The sequence below is a fragment of the Leptinotarsa decemlineata genome, unplaced genomic scaffold, assembly GCF_025532065.1.
Source record: "Leptinotarsa decemlineata unplaced genomic scaffold, Ldec_3_MD MMD2_tig00026282_RagTag_RagTag, whole genome shotgun sequence".
Lineage (NCBI taxonomy): Eukaryota > Metazoa > Arthropoda > Insecta > Coleoptera > Chrysomelidae > Leptinotarsa > Leptinotarsa decemlineata.
In genome coordinates this window covers 11,548,359-11,571,275 of record NW_027412668.1, presented here as the reverse complement: position 1 = coordinate 11,571,275, position 22,917 = coordinate 11,548,359, and the positions used below count along the sequence as shown (strand labels likewise).

Below are 22,917 nucleotides of genomic sequence, written 5' to 3'. Positions count from 1 at the left end.
AGAGTTGTCGTTGGTATGGGGGCGACAGCAGATTAACGGAAAAACAGATTTAAAAAAAGGATTTTAAACAGAAATCAGCAGTCACCGGTGAATCATCAAGATCAGGGGTCTCCAAACTTTGAAGTCTTCGGGCCATAATGATTTTTTCAGTTTGTTCCAAGGGCCAATTTCTGCCCTTAACTATATTTCTAGACTAGGATAGTCGCAAAGTGCGTGACCTAAGCAAACTTACGCTTTTTGGCATTTCAATTATTATTGTGTATTGTGACACTTAACGACATCTAGTGGCGAGTAGTGGTACTATGTACTATCTTTTTCAGCTACCCGCTAGGTGGCATTAGGCGTAATTAAATATTTGGAATTAGCGCGTTGGTTCGAGAAAGTTCTGGTTCTAGCTAGTGTATTCCGATCACCTCGAGATGACAGTAATAATTGCATATAAAAAAGCTAGCGGCGCAACTGCAAGTTAGTCTGCGTAGGAAAGGCGAAGGAAGCGAAACTGTCCATTGTGAAATAAAGTAACACCCGCCAATAAAAGTATTATGATTTGACTTATTGTTTTTATGTGTGATTTGTTAGTATGGAAAAGAAGCGAAAAATCGACAGTGTCGAGGTCCAGTAATAAGGCGCTATGTTTAATTTGTAATGAAACCATAGCTGTTCTCAAAGAATATAACATTAAACGACACTATGAATCGAAACATCTTCAAAGTTACTCCAAGTATACAGGAAGTTTGTGGAAGGAAAAATTTGAAGCTTTGAAACGCGGACTCAAATCGCAGCAATCTTTGTTTACCAAAGCGAATACTGAACAAGAGTCTGCAACTCTTGTGGCTCATCGTGGCTCGGAGGGTGCAAGACATCGCAGAAAATATATCATCTCAACTGTCTGACAAAAATGGACATCATGAGTGGTTTTCTCTAGCATTGGATGAGTCAACGGATGTGTCAGATCCTGCTCAGGTGTTGATTTTTATTTGCGGAGAAGAAAAAGCTATAAAGTGTATGAAGAACTTCTTGATATTGATAGTATTCACGGCACGACAACTGGGGCAGATATTTTTAAGGGAGTTGAAAATGCCATTAATAAAAAGAACCTTCGATGGAGAAATTTGAAATCTATAACAACTGATGGAGACAAAAATATGTATGGTAAAAATAAAGGGGTGGTTGCACTTGTGTCAAAGGCTGTAGAAAATGATGGTGGTTCAAAACCATTAGTCTTACATTGTATCATTCATCAACAGTTCTTGTGCGGAAAATGTTTGGATATGTCTGAAGTTCTAAAACCAGTCATATTAGTTGTTAACTTCATCAGATCCACTGGGCTGAATCACCGACAATTCCGCGAGTTTATTCAACAGATTGCAGAAAATGATTTACCATATCATACTGCCGTACGCTGGCTTAGTTGCGGAAAAGTCCTTAAGCGCTTTTTTGAACTTCGAGCAGAGATCGAAATTTTTTTAAATGAGAAGCAGCGCTCTTTTGTCGATTTAGAAAATAGTGAATGGATGTGGAAGTTAGCCGTCTATGTCGATTTGACAAATCATATGAACGAACTGAATTTGAGATTGCAAGGAGAAAATCAGCTTCTCCCTGATTTATACACCAATATCAAATCCTTCAGGCAGAAAATAATACTATTTCAATCGCAATTACGTGAAAAATGTTTCACACATTTTGAAACATGTGAAATATTCAGCCACACTACAGAGACTGAATTTTCCGTCAATTTTGCAATCGAAACTTTGAGTGCTTTGAAGATAAATTTTGATACTCGTTTTTCAGATTTTGATGTCATTGCGAATGAAATTAAGCTTTTTCAAAACCCTTTTGATTCTGACATTGAAACCCTGGCTCCGGAAGTCCAAATGGAAATTATTGATTTACGGTGCAGTGTTAGCTTAAGAACAAATATCAAAATTCATCTTTGTTGGAATTTTATAAGAGTCTTCCACTGGAACAATTTGATAATTTGCATAAATTTGCTCGTGGGTTGTTTTCTGTTTTTGGTACTACTTACTTGTGTAAGAAAACGTTTTCCAAGATGAAGTACACAAAGAATGTTTACAGATCTCAATTAACCGATGAGCATCTTAAATCTCTTTTGATAATTGGTACAAGTAAAATTGATCCACAACTACAAAGTATTGTCGGTGCAAGTAAATAAAACCGAGTAATTATCATTCTGTGTTTTCTTCTTCAACTTTCACAGCAATAGTAACAACAATTAGGTAATCATTGGCTGTCGCGGGCCAGATTGATGACAGTAAATCATTGGCTGTCGCGGGCCGGATTGATGACACTGCCGTTCCGGATTTGGCCGCGGGCCGTAGTTTGGAAACCCCTGATCAAGATGAATAAACCTCTGAAGAAGCTAGCGAATCTATGAAGAAGCTAGCGAGTCGTGCTGGCGAAACGCTAGGATGCAGTTCCAAACTACGACGGCCTTCAAACCCGAATGAAGATAGTAACAATGACAAACTCAACAAATAACAATGGAAATCATTTTCGGAGTTTGTGAAGGTTAACAACAGATTTTTCTTACACATACAAAGAGGAAAAATTATATCTAAACAGCTATTTCCTCCTACAGTGATTGAGTTATACAGACAAAACTTTTTTTTAGTTTAAACATATTCATTTATAGCATTCATAAGAAACATTACACAGCATAATATATAAACTGTAAAAAAATAATTATATTCTAAAATTAAAATATTTCACTCACCATTGGTTTATCTGCTAAATCTGGAAGTTTGGGTGTTTTTAGCTTCATACATCTTCTCAAACCAGAATAACAATATCTGGAATTTCCTCTAGTGCCCAATCTCCTAGCACGTACTTTTGGATAGACCTGCTTCATTACTTTTCCAAAATCTGCTTGTGACAGTGGTTTGATCGTGTTTGTCACACAGTAGTTACTGAAATGAACATTGCTGATTGAAGAGATGTATTCGTTTAAAACGGAAACCTAGTCTGAGAATAGTTCAATAGCAAGTATACGACATTTTGAAAAAATGTAGTAAAACCAAAGACACTAATAGCATTAAGTCACATTTCCACCAAACGGACAAAACCACTACAAAACAGCAACTGTGGCGATGTCAACAAAACAAAAACTTAAGTTGTCAAAGTAGAAAACATTTTGAAAACTTTGTGTCGCGGGCGAATATTTTTTCAACAACGAAATGTCCCGTCGGCAGGCGGAAAGATCAAAAGGTTTCGGTGTTTTGTTTGTGTTTTTGTAAACGGTCGGCGACAACAAAACAGATATGACAGTGTCACTCTTTATTAGCGAATAAAGCTCTTCATAGTATAGTCAGTCACTTATGAAATACAAAACAAAAAATATAAAAATAGAATCAAGTCACATTGTAAAAACAAGAAACAAGAAAATAAGTCAAATTATTGATGACTACCACTTGAAATATATTCAATACATTTTCTTTTGAATGAATTTAATGAATCCCAGCTTTTTATATGACTAGGCAAATTATTTAATGCAATCAGACCAGAACTACACAAAGAGTCGCAACCTACATGCTCTCTGTTGGTATAAAAATTTCCTATTCTTTTTCTAGTGGAGTGTGTATAAATACTACTTGTGTAGTATAACATCTGTAATTTGTATTCTGTTTGTAAATTTTTGGCTCCAGTATTTTCAACAGGCTCTCAAATTCGTGATTGGACATTCTTAGGAAATTACGAAACGATGATTTCAGTTTCATTAAGCAGAAGAGCTTAGACCCGCTGTATGTGATATGAGATAAGAGGTTTCTTTTTAGAACTGTCCATACGGTTTTTAAGCAGACTTCCAGCTGCAGTGCAATCTTTCTGGTACTATTTGAAGGATCGTCTTCTATCGCATCAAGTATAACTTTTTCTTAACAACACCATCACTGTCAGCTGGTTTCCAAAGCAGGTGTTCATGATATGCAAAGTGACTTCAATTTTTTTCTCGAATAGTATAAAAAAATAAAAATCCGCAAAAAGTCAGTGTGGTACTTTTTTAACAATATTGTTGGCTATGGTGTCCACTGAGACTGCACTACCTAATAATATCAATCTAGTTAGGGCTAAATAAGCGCCTTATTACTTCAAATAACTGTAGCAAATATCAATCAAATCGGTGTACGGATATTTTTGATATTCCATATATACCGTTTTTTTAAACTTCACCGCCCTGTATCTCAGGGAATCACCCTATGTAATGAAAAGGAAAATAATTAATGAGTCAAGAAAAAAAATAAAAAAACACACCTAAATTTTATTGATAGAGGCAAAAGAAATTCTAATAAAAAAGTGATAACAAAAACTACGAAAACTTCACCACAGGCCTCAACTGCCTAATATCAATCGTTCAAACATTAATTGAATCAGTTTTCCTTCACAATCACATTAGACAAAAAACATAACATCATAAAATACTGGCTGATTCAACAGGTCAAACAAACATAAAAAAGTCAATATAAAATATAAAACATACATAAAAAAAGTTAATAAGCTACAATCAAATTAGGATTCACGGAGAAACTCATCCACAGAGTAGTATGCTTTTTGTAATAGAAAAATCTTGAGTCATCTTTCAAAGACATTCATATTTGAGGATTTAATGTCCTCACTAAGCTTATTATGTCACTTAACCCAAATGCACGTGGGGTGATTCTTTGATATCGGCAATCTACTATAAGGTTGATGTAGTTGAGAGTTATTTCTGATGAAATGTTCATGGATTTGCTCATTTTTAGGAATAACTGAAATATTGTTTTATATACAGTGCGAGTCTCTAACATGGAACAAATTCACTAAATCAAAGGTGTTGTTTCTTTCGGAAATATGCTTGGGCACGTTGATTAGTATTTCAAAGTGCCCTTATTTTTATGGAAAAAAAACTATACAGTGTGTCTCAAATATGAGATATGACTTCATCGATAATTTTTTTAAATGACAACCCTGTTTTTTTAATGACTTTTATTAAAGGGTTCAACAAGTTGCACATGCCTGCCAAATTAAAATTTTTTACTCCTTGTCCTTTAAAAGATATTTAACAAATATTATCTAATTCAAAAAATGAATTCAACTCAATAGTCTTCCTTCAATAAATGCTCAGAATGTCAGGGATACCTGACAGTGACATTGTCATAAAAAGTTATCAAAAAAAAGTAAGGAAAGTAGTATCGCATTTGTGCACAAAAACCATCCATATAAAATAACAATCCTCCAGGAACTCACCGGAGATGATCCAGATAGAAGACTTCATTTTTGCGAACAAATGATGGATCTACTAGACAGGAATGTTGTACAAAAAGAAAACGTTCTATTTTCTGACAAATCAACGTTTTTGTTGAATGGTGTGGTAAATCGTCAAATTTGTCGTTATTGGGCAGACAGAAACCCACACTGGATGAGCGAAGGCCACACTCAACATCCAGAAAAAGTCAATGCTTGGGCAGGGATTGTTGGTGATCGAGTTATAGGAACGATTTTCTTCCAAGAAAATCTTACTGGAGCAAGATATTTAGAATTCTTGCAGGAGGACCTAGTTCCGAATTTGGCTATTTTGTTCCCTTGTCCTATAGAAGCTGACGTACCGAATAGAAACATCTGGTTTCAACAGGACGGCGCGCCTCCTCATTTTGCAAGACCTGTCCGTGAGTACCTGAATGATGTATTTCCAGGCAGATGGATTGGCAGAAGAGGACCCTATGAATGGCCACCTAGGTCTCCGGATTTAACACCTTTTGACTTTTTCTTATGACGTTACTTGAAGAGCTAAGTTTTTAAGACCAAACCGGCAAATATTGAGGATTTAAAAGAACGAATAAGACAGGAGTGTAGGCTAATTTTCGGCGAAATAATCAGAAATGTTCAAAACGAGTTTTAGTTACGTTAAGGGTATTGTCAGTTAGTAAATGGACAACATTTTGAACACTCGTTAAAGAAAGGCTATTGAATTGAATTCATTTATTGAATTAGATAATGTTTGTTGAATATCTTTTAAAGGACAAGGAGTAAAAAATTGAAATTTGGCAGGCATGTGCAACTTGTTGAAGCCTTTAATAAAAGTCATTTAAAAAAATCATCGATGACGTCATATCTCATATTTGAGACACACTGTATAATTTTTTTTGCATCAAAATAAAGGAAATTGAAAATACTAATCGACGTGTTCGAGCATATTTCCGAAAGAAACAACACCTTTGATTCAGTTAATTTGTTCCATGTTAGAGAATCGCACTGTATATTTTAATATTATTATAAGTCACAAAAAGGATTTGAAGCTCTTTAACTTTTATTTAATTATATGCGAGCGCTTTCGACAGGTAGTCGTGCGGTCATCCTCTAGGCTAGGTGTGTGTGTGTGTTTGGTAGATATACAAACTAGGAATAGGTAATAAACTATAACGAATGAAAATGGCCTGCAGTGTTTACTTGAAGATGCACCAGCCAGAATTCTGATTACCTTTTTCTGAATAACAAAACTTCATCATCTTTAGCTGATAAGCTCCACTGTTCAAGACCATAGGAAATTACTGACTGAATTAAACTGTGGTATAAAAGCTTGAGAACATCAAGAGAGACTGCTTGTTTGTATAAAAAATAATGACAGTGATGACAGTGTGAGAAAAATAACAGAACGTTCAATAATTCCTGATAATCAGTTATTATATTTGTTTATAATGTATGAATGAAATAGGAAGCAGTATATGTTCAGTAAATAACAGGATTTTTTTTATAGAAAAATATTTATTTATTCATTAACGTTGTTGCCTTCAAAATTGTCGCCCATTATTATGAACTTTGTGCCAGCGTTTTTCCAATCCTCGAAACAGTGTTAATGTCACAATGCTTGTGAAAGGGCGGCCCTTTGAGGTTCTCTTTATTTTGAAAATAGGTCTCTTTACTATTGAAAATAGGAAAAAGTCACACGGCACTAAGACTGGCGAATACGGAGGCTAGGGCTTTGTTACAGTATTGTTTTGGGCCAAAAATTCAACAAGCAATGAAGTGTGAATAGGTGCATTCTCGTGGTGCAAATGGCATACATTGTTTTTCCACAAAAATATAAAACTTGATGAACCATTTCAATCTTCTTTCTTCACTGTTTGAAAAAGTATTTAATCTCGTTGAATTTCAAATAGAGTAATCCCCAAATAACGATTTCATTCAAATCGTATCAAAACTATTTTCTATGTTTTTATGCTTGACGTTTTGTCTACAACTGCGGCAGATATCATGGAAGGCGATGAGGCAACAAGCGAAATGGTCTACTTCTTCTCACAGCATATACTACAACTGGAGGACAATTAAAGTACTTCGTCAGTTATCTCATCGCCGTTGTAAACGAAACACTGAACATGAAAAATTGCAGATCACGGCCAATGAACCTAGAAAATAGTTTCGACACAGTCGTTAAAATTACTATTTTTATTGAAATTATTACAATAACCACATTTATCAGAACTTCAATCTACCTTCATCTATTGTGCGTCAAAATAGGAAAAACAAAGGTCAAGTATGCCCTTGACATCGATGGTATCTCGAAAATAATCATATATGAATAAATTCATAACAGAAAGGCATGTAGTCATTTTAAGTGTGGGTAAAAAGTACATTGTTCAAAGAGCAAGGCATGTAGCCATTACTCGTGAGGATGAAGTTTGTCGACGAGATCTGAAGGCCAGTAGTGTACTATACTTTTTCTATGACTTACAACAGGAATATTTCAGAATAAGATTTAGTTGAGAAGGTTACCCTGAATGAGAGTTTGATTAAAAATGTGTTTTCCGTTAACCAGCTGTCACCCCTCAGTAGTAGAAACTTGTGCGAGCTAAGGATCAACGAGATCTTATCTTTTAACGTACGATTTCTAGCATGTCATGGTTAATATCATTAAATTCTGCAACAAAAAGCTTCAATTGACTGAACAAAATAATTTGTTGTTAATAAAATTAACGGTGAAACTCGAATAGTTGGATATCCTAACAGATGGTATTGAGGATTCTATATCCACATTCATATTTCCATTACTAGTACTGGTAGACAGTTGTTTCATCGAATTAAGATTTTTTCTGCAGAAACAGTTTTATCTTATCATCTATATATCCTTCCTCCACAGATGTTGACCTCCACCCTCCATGTCTCTTTTAAGCAATGATGTCTCCACCTGCATCCACTAGCAGGGTGGCATATGATCTTTTAAACGTATGCTCAGTATAAAGTTACGGATTTTGAAGTTTTAACAATGTTGCGATCTGTTTACCTATAGCTCCGAATTTATTTATTCCAATTCTTTGAGTGGTGCATTCATCTTTCTGATAATTCAGAAAAAAATTCTCTTTCAATACCTTACTCAGTCGCAGATTGATATATTTGATATAAATTTGATAAAAATGCTCTGTTATTGTAAACTTCTGAACTATTTTCATTTTGCTATACAATACAATGAATAATACAGCCGATCCAAGCTCCCTATTTCAATGAGTGCAATCCATTTGCAGGACAAGCTCTCATAATTCCCATGATTAATGCAACTTAACAAAACTTCGAAAAATATTTTCTATTTTTGTTATTTTCTTCAACTTCAAATAGTTTGAAAATTGATTGGTTAAAAAAAAGATACTAGCCATATACCCGTGTTAGGAATCATACGTTAAATGGTAAGACCTCGTTAGTCCTTTGCTCGCACAAGTTTCGACTTTGAGGGTTGCCGTTCCTAAGGGTGCGATAGCTGGTTAACGGATAAAACATATGATTTGAACCTAGGACGATGGCCTGCCAGTTTTGAGACTTAGCTTCTACTCCACATCGACCACCTCACAAATTGTGGTGACATAAAGTTATTTGAGTATCAAAGTACTCTAATTTTATAAAATAGTGACAAACTTCTGAAAAATATCAATTTCTTACGTTTGCCACAAGATTTATTTCGTCAGGTACTTCGTTTATAAATGATTTTATTTTTTCGCCTTTTTCGGTATTTAACCATCGGATTTGCGTTTCAAAACCGCACATAATTTTGAATAACGTTCTATATTAACGTCATGGTTGATGAGAACTTTACTTCTTGACATTGGATATTGTGTCTAACGCGAGGATGATTTATATGTTTCAGCTAATTCGGAATTATTATGCTAGAAATACATTTTCCGAATTCACATTCTTGTTATTTCGCCTACCCATGAAAACTGTATGTGTGGTGTTCGCTAAAAAAAAGTACATAGTTTACGAAAACAGGTTTTCGAGAAAAATGCGTTTGAAGTTTCGCAGTGTATAGTAACAAATTAAAGAATTAACTGTCTTAAACAAATTTATTTCTAACAACATTTCACAATCACAAACTAATTTATTTACAACACTTAGCAACTAACGCCTAATTTATTTCCACTCTTTGAATTACTTGTTTAACCGCTCGATTCACTTTCTGAACTCAACTGCCCTGTTGGGACGAGAAGCCAGCCTTATATATCGGTAACGATCGTTCTAGAATTGTATAGCCGTCTCGGTACTCAACTAGAGTTTAATCGGCGGTTGCCGACTGCATTCCTTTTGCGGTGATGTCATGTGTTTGTTCGCTGGCAGACATATCGGTCAGGGGCGGCTTCAAATTCGTTACATTATTACTACTGTGAACACGCCTTCAGTGGGATGTAAGGTCTTGATATCATTGGTCTGAGTATCTGTGACGTCATTCCTTCATTCTGCGATGTTTATTCTCGTTGTAGTGTGGCGGTAGCTTCAATTATCGAGGCTGTAATTGGGCTACAATGCATGACTAAAGTAACCTTTTCGTTTCCGGGTTTTCTATCCTATCACCACAAATGTTTTCTTTCAGTTTCGTTATTTTCATGAGAATTTCATCGTGAATTATCAACTTTCATAAATTCTATTTCATTGAAACGAACGTGAGTGACTATTTTAAAAAGAATCAAGAGGTTGTCAATAAAGCTTTCGAAGCGGTTAATGTGATATACGATGTGGGATGTAATGAAGATGAATCTTCTGCAAGTTCTGGTTTTAATATTACATCAGAAAATTGTGAAACGGAGTATGCTGAGTTTGAAGAGATTTTCAATGATACATAACTGAAATGTTCTTTTATCAGCAACGTAGAACATGAAGAATCTCTTTAAACTGTACCTATACCTTTTTTCAGAGAATGATTCTGCACATACGATTACCAAATAAAGGTGTAAAAAAATGTTGTTTCGCAAGTTTGAGGCAATTTACGTGAAAGAGCGTGCTTTCAGGATGGGTACACTCGTTATCACTTTCCGGATCCATTAAACTATATATTTTAAAACGAGAATTGTCCGTTCAATGATCAAATTTGACGTTTGAGAACAATTTTGAAGTAGTTAATTCTCAAGGCTCAATTTGCGAATGAAAATAATTCAAACACAATATTATAAAGTAATGAATTAGTTCATTTGTGATTGGCCACAGTCTAGTAAGTTATGAATCTGATCAACTTTGATTTTTCAAAGGTGTGAATTTTGGGTCATTTTAGTTAATAACTCAACAGGAAACGGTGACATAATTGATTTTTTTTATCAATAGTCATACAAAAATAATATTTTTGGGAAAGAAAGTTTTTGGCTTTCTACTGGCTTTCTTGATACAAAAAAATGTGAGAATCTTCCAAAGAATGGAAGGAAGCAATCAATTTCAGAAATTAACTCTATACAAAGATGTGTAGATCATGCAAATAAGTTATTTTCGGACAAAAACTGTAAGAAAAAGCCCTTTCGAAACAGCTATTTTCATATAAACATTGAATTACACAAAAGAAAAATACTTTCGAAACAAACACTTTTATATGAACGCTGAATTATACGAAAAACACTTTTCTTTATTACGTTTGTATTCCAAACATTCGTAATGAAATCGAAACAGATATCATTCATAGGATTCCTTCACAATATAATTAATGAAAGAATTAAAATTTCACTTACATCGAACACTGTCATCCTCACTGTTAGACATCCGATGTTTCGCCGTGAAACACTTGCCTCATCAGCTTTTTAGTAGCAAATGATGTAATCCGTATTTGTTACTGAAGAGCCGATAAGGCAAGTGTCTTATGGCGAAACATCAGATGTCCACCAGTGAAGATGACAGTGTTCCATGTAAGTGAAATTTTACTTCTTTCATTAATTATATTGTGTAGGAATCCTGTGAATGATATCTGATTCGATTTCCATACGAATGTTTGGAATACAAACGGAATAGAGAAAAGTTTCTTTCGTGTAATTCTGTAATTCAATGTTTATATAAAAATAGCTGTTTCGAGAGAGCTTTTCCTCCAGCTTGTGTCTGAAAGTTACTTCTTTGCATGATCTACACATTTTTGTATAGAGTTAATTTTTGAAATTAACTGCTTCCTTCCTTCTTTGGAAGATTCCCAATTTTTTTTGTATCAAAATGGAGAAGTAGAAGGCCAAAAACTCTCTTTCCCAAAAATTAATCTCTCCTAAAAATATACCCTTTCAATTTGAAAAATTATAATGTAATTGTCCAATCTCACGTTATTGAACTTCATTATATATGAACATTCAAGACAAAAGGAATTGATACAACGAAGGTGAAACTTTCTATAAATTGAAGTGAGTGAACACTTGATTTGTGAAGTAACATTAGTGAAATAGCAATTATTACCTACAACCGACTAATAGCTGTACATACAAAAATGTATCTATTAGAGTCAATTATAAATAAACGGTGTGCACACTTGTTATGAGAATATGCAAGTGTTCCCCTGAATGTTTCCTTGATATACCTTTGGAAAAACTCGAAAGTTCAATTCTAAGGCGGCTGCCCAACTGGCCGACGAACTTGTAATCCATATTAAAGGTTATCAGAACTCTATTACCACATAAAAACTACGGAGAATACTTTTCCCAGTAGTTACACAAGGATAAGACTATGTAGAGAACTTCTATGATATTCTTTCACTGGATTCTCTAAGATTAAATGGGCAGCAGATCCAAAGAAATAACAGAATAATATATCGAGGCTTGATGACTTAACGTCAAGTGATGAAATATAATTCTGTTGATCATGAGTCGTGGTTGAAAGAAAAATGATGATAACAAGTGATGAATTGTTTTTTAGTAGTAGTAGTGGGGAATTGAGATGCAGTAGTGAACATATTAAAATAGAGCGTTGTGATTATGTCTACCTATAAAATACACACACATACATAAAACCCAAAAGAGATGTTGCCACACATTGACTAAAGAAATATAATAATATATCACATTTCAAATATTAGGATTGAACAATAGTGAATGACAGGAAATTTTGCAATGTGTTTATACGCCCCATTAGGGCTTTTCCACCAAAATTGACCAAATTAACCAATCAAAAAGAATCCTAAGCAACATTCACAACCTCCTTTACCACTATCCATCTCAAACCTTATACAACCTAGTAAAAACTACACCAATCAACCTACGATTTCAGAAACTTCAAGGACGATATGCGACAAGAACGATGAGCAGTAATAACGCCAATGCCATCAACACGTTGACAATACCTTGGACTCCCCGTGGAGGACCCAGAAGGATATCTACGAAGAAGCTCCCGTTTCCCCTCCGGGGAGTAATGGAAGATCCTCCGGAGCAGATCCAAGATATCCTGGAGGATTACTCACTGGGAATCAGATAGCGGACACCTACGTCCTGGAAGGAGCCGAAATCGGACGACATCCACCCCCGGCCTTACAACCTGGACCCATTTTCTACTGACCACTGCAACAGACCCGGACCCAGACTTTGATAAAAAACCAATCAAAGAAAAATATAACACAAAATAAAGTATGTCAAGATATTAGATCAATTTTACTCAAAGGTAAAACTGGAATCTCTGGCGAAGAATGAATCCAAAACGAGCACTTTTCCCAATCACCAGAACTGCAAAACTCTTCTCGATGCGTATTTCACCAACCGAGTTGGCGCCTTCAGGAAAGAAACTTAACTTCATCTCCTAAAAACGCCAACTTGGTGTTTGAAACGTGCGTCGAGAAGAATATCGCAGTTCTGTTGATTGGGAAACGTGCTTGTTTTGGATATGATCAAAGCTGTTGGTAAGGAGATCCCATAACATATTTGGGTGCCACAAGATTTATTCCACTTGACTCAAAAAATATATATTTTAGGTTGAGCTGAGATAGATCGTATTATACTGGTTCATAAATAGAAGTATTTGAAAAGCAATCTACGATGACTTAAACTTAAGATGCAGATCTCTTGGAGTTATCTCAAATATTTCTTATAACAATGCATACAACAAACTGTCTGCTGACATAAAGACTTCAAGAAGTCTCCATATATTTCAGAAGTCTCAATAAATCTAAGATTGGAATCTCTCATAGTATACAAAAAAAGGGATGAGAGAATCTTCCAAAGAAAGGAAGGAAGTAATCAATTTGAAACTCTATACATGAATGTGTAGATCATGCAAAGAAGTAACTTTCAGACACAAACTGAAAGAAAGTCCTCCTGAAACAGCTACTTTCATATAAACATTGAATTACACGAAAGAAAATAATTCTTTCGAAACAAATACTTCTATATGAACACTGAATTATACAGAAGATACTTTTCTCTACTCAGTTTGTATTTCAAACATTTGTTGTGGAATAAGAATTAGATATCATTCACATGAGTTCTACTTTGAATGAATGGTAATAAATTGTACTCACATAGAACACTGTCACCCTCACTGATATACACCGATGTTTTGCCTTAAGACACTTGCCCTAAGGCTCTTCAGTACCAAATTGGATAACATTATAGAAAATACACACTTCATTCATGAATTACGATTTTGAATGTCACGGAATAAGCTTGATCTGCTTATGTCATCGATGACATCGTAATGACATTCATTCATCTATTTGATTTAATCCCAGCCAAGAGGAATCTTATTTGAATTGAAGGGGTTATATTTTTAGGAGTGATTAATTTTTTTGGGAAAGAAAGTTTTTGGCTTTCTACTACTCCATCTGATACAAAAAAAAGGGATGAGAGAATCTTCCAAAGAAAGGAAGGAAGTAATCAATTTGAAACTCTACACATGAATATGTAGATCATGTAAAGAAGTAACTTTCAGACACTTTTTTTTTGTATCAGATGGAGTAGTAGAAAGCCAAAAACTTTCTTTCCCAAAAAAATTAATCACTCCTAAAAATATAACCCCTTCAATTCAAATTATATATATATATATATATATATATATATATATATATATATATATATATATATATATATATATATATATATATATATATATTATATTGTTAATCTGTTAATAATTTCACGTTTCTCTGTATTTACGACATATTCTATATATTGTCAACGTGTTTGAGGATAAATAGATAAAATTATTATTATTTAACCAAAGTGGTTGTACCTGTCAGGCCCTGTCCCCGAAGTCTGGACACATTCGAAGGACGTGCAGTATCACTCAAAAAACCGTGAGGTGAGTAACCACTGGGTCCGAGAATCATGTGCCCTAGGCAGACATAATGAGCCAAGAATAACAGCCTTCACCATTTGACCAGCGAAGATTTCCGCCGTATTGCGACAAGCTGGTATAATCTTGAGATTTCAGAGTAGAGAAGGTATCATTTCACCAAGCACTTCAATAATCACAACCATTTTAACAGTCATATATATGGAGTCTGTGGAGTTCCATGTGAAAAAATCGATATTTCACCCGTTTTACTTCTTCAAACGATTTTCGTCTCACCCTTAGCTGAAATCTCCACGACAAATATAGGTACAAAAGAAATTATATCAGTCTTGTACGAGTCTCAGGGTGGAAACTGAATAGCTCCAATAAACTCAACACTTCCCATTCTTCATAGAGGATTCAATATCAACCGGAGCTTGATGCAACACGGGTGTTTCGTCAATACCGTAAGAGTGCCGACATTGGAAATGGAGCGCTTTTATGATCGCCTTATGTCGATGACTAAAACCGCATATGAAGTACATGCCACCGTTAAATGCTTAAGGGTCATAGATGCCTCGGGACAGAGCCTGAACCTGGTGTCAGGAACCCCTATTAGGCGACTACCGTATACTAAGGTGTTAATGGCAATATCCTGGCAAGCCTTGATGAACCTCTCAGCCAATGTTAACCAACTAGACCTGAGGAAAGCAAATGTCAGGTTATTGACAAGGTCTTCAATGTTGTTGAAGACCACATGCATCAGCTTATCCTTTTGTTACCTCATGAGTGAAGTAATATCTCTCTCTTTTATATGGACCTCTTGCTGAACAGATTCCAACTTGGTGATAGAGTTGTGGTCACCTCGTGCAACTGCCTTAAAGAGAAATGCTCCAAATCATTCTCTCTCATGTTCGCGGACCATGCATAGAAGGGGTTCAAACGCCTGATTTTTTCACAGTACCAAACGTCCATGTCCTTCCCGCATTCAACTTGCTGGATTTTACTTCAACGATTTATTCTCTCAATGCTAGCTTGGCTGAATGCGTCGTTGGTCAACATATATGCAGCTTCTTTGAACTTCCTCTTGAACCAGTGCCCTTCCTGTGGATGATCTCAGCTTGGGACCACTGGATGTTATGTGAATGAGTCCCCGATTTGTTCGTTTCTCTTGTGCTCATCAATGCAGACTTTCAATGGCCTTTCAGTTTCACCAATATAGGATTTGCCGCACTCGCAGGGTATCCGGTAAATGCAATTCTTGGAATCGTAGTCCGCGTTTGGTGGTAAGTTCTGATGTACTTGGACCCAATTCTTCTTCTTTTAATTTTATTTGATCTTTCAGAAATTCCAAATTAGTAAAATTGGATACTATTAGACATTATTCTCTTGCGAAGTCAATAGCTTTGTTTATTTTTCAAATTGTGGAAGGTTATATACCCCATAAAACAATACAAAAATTCCATAGTGTACTATTTATTTCTTGTTGCAGCTAATTGTAGGATTTCATAAGTTCGATAGAAATTAATAAAATATAACACAATTTCTCAACACTAATAGCAGCAATAAAGCAAAATCAGTGGAGTTGATGAAGAAAGTAGAGAAGAAATATTTCTTCAGTCCTTTCATTGATTTCGTGTAGTCAATTTCAAAGTATTCAAATTTTACTGTGAGAAATGATTTGTTCCATTGCAGAACGAGTTGAGGTTATTAAACTTTATTTTCCAAAAATGAATTTTACTGGTTCGTATGTTGCGTAATTGGTTCAAAGTTTACCAACTGGATTTGTTGGGGCATGTTACATCGGATAACATCGAAAGTACCTCTCAACTAAGTGGAGACTTAAGTGTTTCCTGTTCATCCATATCAAAGTCTAGCAATCCGCCAACGGGGACGCCAAATAACTTTTATAGACAAATTTTTGATACCATTCATAGTTACATTATTGCCCTTTTGTTAGTAATCTCTCTTTTTTGAATAAAATACAGCCTATCTGGTTGTGTTCTACAGATGTTACTAGGTATCCCCAGAAAAATAAAATAAGGGGCAAAAATATTAACCAGGAAAGTATTTTTTGAGTCTGAAGGATGGCCTTGCTGAAACACTGACCATAACTTTTCCTACGAATTTATTCATCTAAAGCAAATCTATTAAGCACCCAGCAAGTTGCATCACCATACTACTGCGTTGACGAATTCAATGCAATGTAAAAAATTGTCTGTGGAATAATGAAATGAATATGGAATTTTCCCTGGGAACAAGTGAAAATCCACTACAGCATTAACAAAGGTTATGAGGCATGAATAGGCAGTCATTATTATTTGTGTGGTGTTTTTTAATTTTCATAAATTTATATGTTCTTTCAGAAAAGGCTACACGTAACTTATGCAAATGAAGAATTTGGAAAAAATGTGATCTAAATTATTCTTCAATCATATAAACTTCATGAGAATATCTTGTGCCAAATCATTTACTCTTAATCATTATCAGGTTATCAAACTGAGCAAATATTCCCCAGCAAATTTTTATTTCATGTTGTAAGTGAGTGATAAGACATCTTTATGCAAACACGGCAGGATTACCTGATAAAGAATTTAATATTTCAGAGATATCTAATATAAATTCGAAGTAAAATATGAACGTTCTCAAAGTGCCAGACTGCTTGTCAGGACATCACAAATAAATTAAATGAAATATCTTCTTTTCCATTTCCTGATATTTGAACATGCTTGAAAATTTATACTACACTATAAAGTGTTGAAACTTTAAAAATTTCATATACAATAGACAATACCCAGAGACTTGTAAGAAATAGAAAAATCAAAAAATTTACAACCAGCAAAAATAATCAATGTGAGTACAGGTTTAGCAAAAAGAAACCCCTGACCACTTTGTTAGAGCTGTTTATCTTTAAAAGTTTTAATGTTTCTGTCATCGTAAGAACTAATCGTGAAATTTCAATTAATTCACAACCCTGCTGCCACAACCCTAACATTATTTCTCATTATTCAGAACTCACAGCTACTCAAAAGAAGCCATCCTACACAAGAATAAAACCAAAAATAATTACAATTGTGAATACACAATCCTATAAAATAAATAACAATTTAGAGGACTCCACATTGGTAATTTTCTTCCAATAAAAAAAGAGAATTAATGTCATTTTTTAATTTCAGCAGTTTTATAGCATAACCGTTAAGATTTATTTGTAGAACTGAACAATATTTGTAAAAATTCCAATGTTGAAACAAAATCAACCTCAGAAATCAGCCATTGAAACAATTTTGGAACATATTGTATATAATCAAGTTCTGGTTTTCATAGAGGAAAATACCATACTATCCGAACTTCAATCAGGATTCAGCAGGATGAATGGAAAACCCCAGTGGATAACGAAAAAATGGTTGAAATACCACTTTCAGAATTGAAATGAGCTTTTGAAACTAATGACAGGTTAAAATAATTGGTGACACTGTAGTTCAACAGAATAGCCAATACTGCATTGAAGTGATTTGAATGTTACCTATCTGACAGAAAACAAGTAGTTAGGAATCACATGTTGAAACATAATACCTTGTTAATCCTTAGCTCACTTTGACTTACCAAAAGTTTTTAAATGGGCAAATCAATGTTAGCAAAACAAATAATATGATATTGGGAAAAACTTGAGAAAATACAGAAATAAAGATTTAAATCTTGATTTATCCTTCAAAATTGCTGATTATATTCTAGAAAGAACTGAGATACTTAAATACCTAGGGATGATTGGAGATTCAAATTTGAAACTTACCCACTATGTTGATTATATTTGAAAATAGATTTCAACAAAAATTGGTGTTCTGAGTAGGATTAGCAAGGATTTATCTTTCTTCAGAAAACTAGTATAACTACACTACTATTCTTACCAAACTTAACTGTTTGTAGTACCTACCATTTTATATATTTCCCCCCAAAATGAACAAACTGACTTCAAATTTTTTTTAAACCAAGTAAGAGTGTGACTGTAAGATCTGATAGGTATATAATTTATTTTACATTTTTTCATTAATTTTCATTAATGTTTCTGTTTATTTATCAATACTAATAATATTTTGGATATTCTTGTTACAAATAATATTTCATTTTACTTTGTTCAATTGATTCAATAGCTAATACTGGGTTCCAGGTTGGGTTTCATAACAAAAAAAGCCATCAAACTAAGACTCACTGATAATCATTATAAACCTCTTGCTTTGGTAGTGAAGTGTCTGGATCTTCTTCCAAATGAGTTTTAATCCATGATATCGTCCTGTAAATTTCTGATCGGCTGCCCAAAGGATTCAAAGTTTGCCTGAAAGGATCTACAGCATTTGTGACTTCACCTGGCAATTTTAGAAACAGCAGGAATTTTTCAACCTGAGACAGTGGATTAATCAGTTCCAGAATGGTATGTATTGTCTGCTTTGCAGTCTCACTGAAACAATATAAGCTTTCATTAAAATTTATTTTCATTATGCAGACAAGTAAACATAAATCATCTGGTTATAAAATTTGCCGTTTGTTTATTTTAGCATATGTGTGCTATAAATAAATTGATCAATTATCACTAACCTAATGGTTAAGCTGGTTGGACCAGAATCAAGATCGGGTTCACTTTTAACAAAATTTTCGTATTCCTTCTCGCCGGCTTTTTTTGATTCGCCTTCCTCTCCTTCGTTTTCTGTGTTGCCATTGTTTAAATGATCCTCTGTCCTTTCTAAACTTGTCGGCACAGACTGCTGATATTTCGGAGCCCATATTTCATTTTCCATTGTATTTGGACAGTTTTTAGTGAGTTTTAGTTGTTTTTGGCGTAAACCGCACGATATTTTACCACTTTTACAGCCAGAAAGGCTAGACCGCACCGGAACATTTTATTGTCAACTCAAATCAGCTGGTCTCCAATGGACGACGATCATCCTGCGGTAACTTTTTTAATGAAAAAGTTGGCTAAATGACGTAAGATTACTTAACTGTCAACGTCATACCACAACACAGGTGCCTGTAAGCAGTGAAACCCTAGCGTCGCCTTTGATCTTTTATAGGAACTAATCGTCATTATCAGGGCAGGAATTGCGCTTTGCCTTTGAACAGGATCGTACTAAACATTTTCTGAGAAATAATTCGATATTGAAAATGTGTCTCAGATTATATAAGGATATGTTAATCAACAGTTTTATAGATCAAATTTGTGGAGATGTCAAATTTTTTCATTCAATAAATCACCAATGTATTTCAACAGTTGAACGTATTCGTAACGCAAAAAAAACTAAGTACCCCAGAGAGCCTTTAGTAACAGCAACGGTTGAGCCAAAACGGATAATCTTAGAGTTTTATTATTGAAGGTAGATAAGGCTGGCAAAGAAAATGAGAAACACTGTGTTGTCCTTTTATCACTTATAACAGTTGTCAAAACTCGCTATTATATGGATACAGTAGAAATCGATCAAAAAACATGCATTGAAAACTTTTCAGACCCACTGGCAACACTTATATTTTTGTCACAGTGTGGACAACTTCAAGGTTCGTGAATACAGTTCTCATAATTCAAATGAGGATTCATTCAACAGTCTTAAGTCATGAGTTTTGAATCATATTTTTCATTTATCACTACTAAAACTTATTATTTTCCTGCATGAATATTTCTATTGCAATTCAATGCAATGCTTACGACTGAACAGTGTGAACTGTTCGAAGCTCTAATAAATAAAAATTGGTCATATATCAAAATTCAACTGACTTACCTTGATATTTTAAATTCCATTTGGATGTAAAATATGCTTAACAGAGTGTGTTGTATTCCCTGAGCCATCCCAAACTATGAATTTTTAAATACGGACTTGTACTTTACATCGCCTCTTCAATGATGACGTCAAATCGACATACCCCCGCAAGAGATGAAAGAAATTGAATTAGTTATGATTTGCCTAAAACAAAATTGCATTCCATAGTAAAATTTATCAATATATTAACTTTATCGAACATTTTAATGGAGTTCCCAAGTAACCTGGATTCGGTAGTGCAACCTGTCGCCCATCCTGCTTCTACAGAAATGCTGTCTATAACTCTAAAGTGGAAATGCTCTGAAACTTATTTCTCCTGTTATTTATGAAATACGAGTAGTCTACACACGTATTCATTCAATATGGTTTACTTTATTATCGTAAACAAAATACAAAACAACTTTTTACTAACGTATTCAATATTGAAATAAACCGACAGCTGACAACAAACTATTCGCATGAAAATGTGTCGTGCAAGTATGGAAACTCAATGCGTTATTTTGATGAGCACGAATAAGCCACATAAGTGTTAACCTACCAAAATATATCTAAGGAACAGTTTACAAAAATGTTTTGCGGTTTTGTAAACTGATAAGTGAAATCTTCACTATTTGAATACTTTGGTTGTGATATGATAACAACTTGTTTTCTTTATCTAACAGAAGGAGAGTATTAACTGGTATAGATTTCGAGTTTAAAGTTTTCGAAAGAGGCGGGCCACAAGGTAGTATTTTGTGACCCTCACTTTTTTCGTTGTACACAGATGATTTTCATTTTTATCTGAACCATTGTAATATGTATCAGTATGCAGGTGATACTCGAATATATTATTCATTTCCTAATTTATAGCGGTTCCTGGCAGTGATTGATATTTAAATACCGTGACGAAGATTGCTAGTGCATGTACTGAATGAAAATAAAACCGAACTAATTCTCTTTTGTAAAGACCGTAAATGATACGAATTTTAACATTACGATCAATAGTAAAAGCTTGAATCCAAAAATCACAAAAAAGTTGGCATTTTTATTTACAATAATCTAAGGTTTGTAAAGGATGCAAAAAATTCATTCTAAGTTGAAGTTACTATACATGTTAGAGTACTATATATTATATAACACTTTTATTCTATCACAAGTAGAGTTATAGTGTATATTATAGTTTATTAGTCTGTGCTGTTAGCTGAAGAAAAGCACATCCTACAAAAAATCAAAAACTTTTCTGTAAAAACGATCACATTACCAAGAGTTTTTGTCTGCAAATTGGTTTTACCTCCATGAGAGATTCATTTTAAAACTGTCATGTTTAGTATTTAAAATCACTGAAAAAAAAATGACAAAAAGAAGTGAAATTATCCACTCTCCACAGCGATCTCTATGGCGTTACCAAAAGTTACTTATCATAATTCGAAAGAACCCTTAGTTACAATACCCTGAACATTTCAATACTATTCCACTAGGTTTCAGGAAGGCTCGCAGTATCATAGCTTTCACCAAACAATTCGAATAGAAATCATTGTCTGAAGAACGTAATTCTCATTGACAAAGTCGTTTACAAATAAAAAGAAGAAACAACGATCATCTTTATATATCTATCGATATGATAAATAGTCTGGTAGGAAAACTAATAATAATTATAATTAGAATGCAATAGACGCACAATAAATCAAAGAAAATTCAGTACAACATTTTCATCGTTTTGGTCAACACAAGTATAAAATACAAGTACTTGAAAACTAGTAAAAATTTTCACAATATGTTTTTATTTATAACACTATTATTAACAACAACATGTGCAAAGTCAAAGCTCTATTACTAGCAAATTGGTAAGTTATTTAGTGATACAAATTTCGACGTTTATATCAAAAAAGTTTTTGGCTTTCACTACTCCATCTTGATACAAAAAACAAGGATGAGGGAATCTTCCAAGGAAATGAAGGAAGTAATCAATTTTAAATAAGTAACTCTATACTTTCCTTGGAAGATTCCCTCATCCTTGTTTTTTGTATCAAGATGGAGTAGTAGAAAGCCAAAAACTTTCTTTCTCAAAAATTAATCACTCCTAAAAATATAACCCCTTCAATTCAAATACGATTGTTTTCCTTCTGTATGAATGTCTTAGTATTTTGCTTGGTGGTGATTGGTTACATAGCAGAATAGTTCAACCGAATGACGCCAAACATTTGATTTTATTTAATTATATATTTCGTATCTCAAATCGAAATAAGGAGCTATTATTATCATTATTATACAAATGATTGAACTGGTCAAGCCCCATCCCGAAACATAAGGAAAGGCGCAGCAATATCATCAACCAATGACTACTCCCCACACTGTGAAGTGAGAGGTCATTGGGTCCAAGAATCATATGTCCTAAGCAGACGCAATAAACCAAGAATGACAGCTTTCTGCATTTCTCCGTCCAAGATGTCTTGCCTTATTGTGGCAAGCTAGCATGATATTGAGATTCGAGAATGAAGAGGACATCATTCCATCAAGGACTCCAACAAACAAAACAGCCTTCTAAACAGAAGTGGTCGGATGGAGTCTGCAGGGTTCGAAAAAATATATTGATATATAACCCATTTTTTTCCCCTTTTCGGACGATATTCATCTCATCTGGAGCTGAAACTTCCACGACGAATATTGTCTTGAT

The 22,917-nt window shown here is 34.3% G+C and overlaps 1 protein-coding gene across 3 annotated transcripts in view; it reads right to left on the bottom strand.

Annotated features, from left to right (window-relative positions):
- The window catches only part of LOC111502379 (uncharacterized), a 46,906-nt gene extending 27,451 nt beyond the window's left edge, over nt 1-19,455 (bottom strand). For 2 of the 3 annotated variants that reach the window (XM_074179816.1, XM_074179817.1), the window contains exons 1-3: nt 19,054-19,455; nt 18,671-18,916; nt 2,735-2,927 (exon numbers count right to left, since the gene is read on the bottom strand). In XM_074179816.1, the coding sequence (XP_074035917.1) occupies nt 2,735-2,927; nt 18,671-18,916; nt 19,054-19,253 (639 nt within the window). In that variant the 5' untranslated portion in view covers nt 19,254-19,455. The remainder of the gene's footprint in view (nt 1-2,734; nt 2,928-18,670; nt 18,917-19,053) is intronic. The other variant, XM_074179815.1, reaches the window with a different exon arrangement.
- Between the last annotated feature and the right edge of the window lie 3,462 nt (nt 19,456-22,917).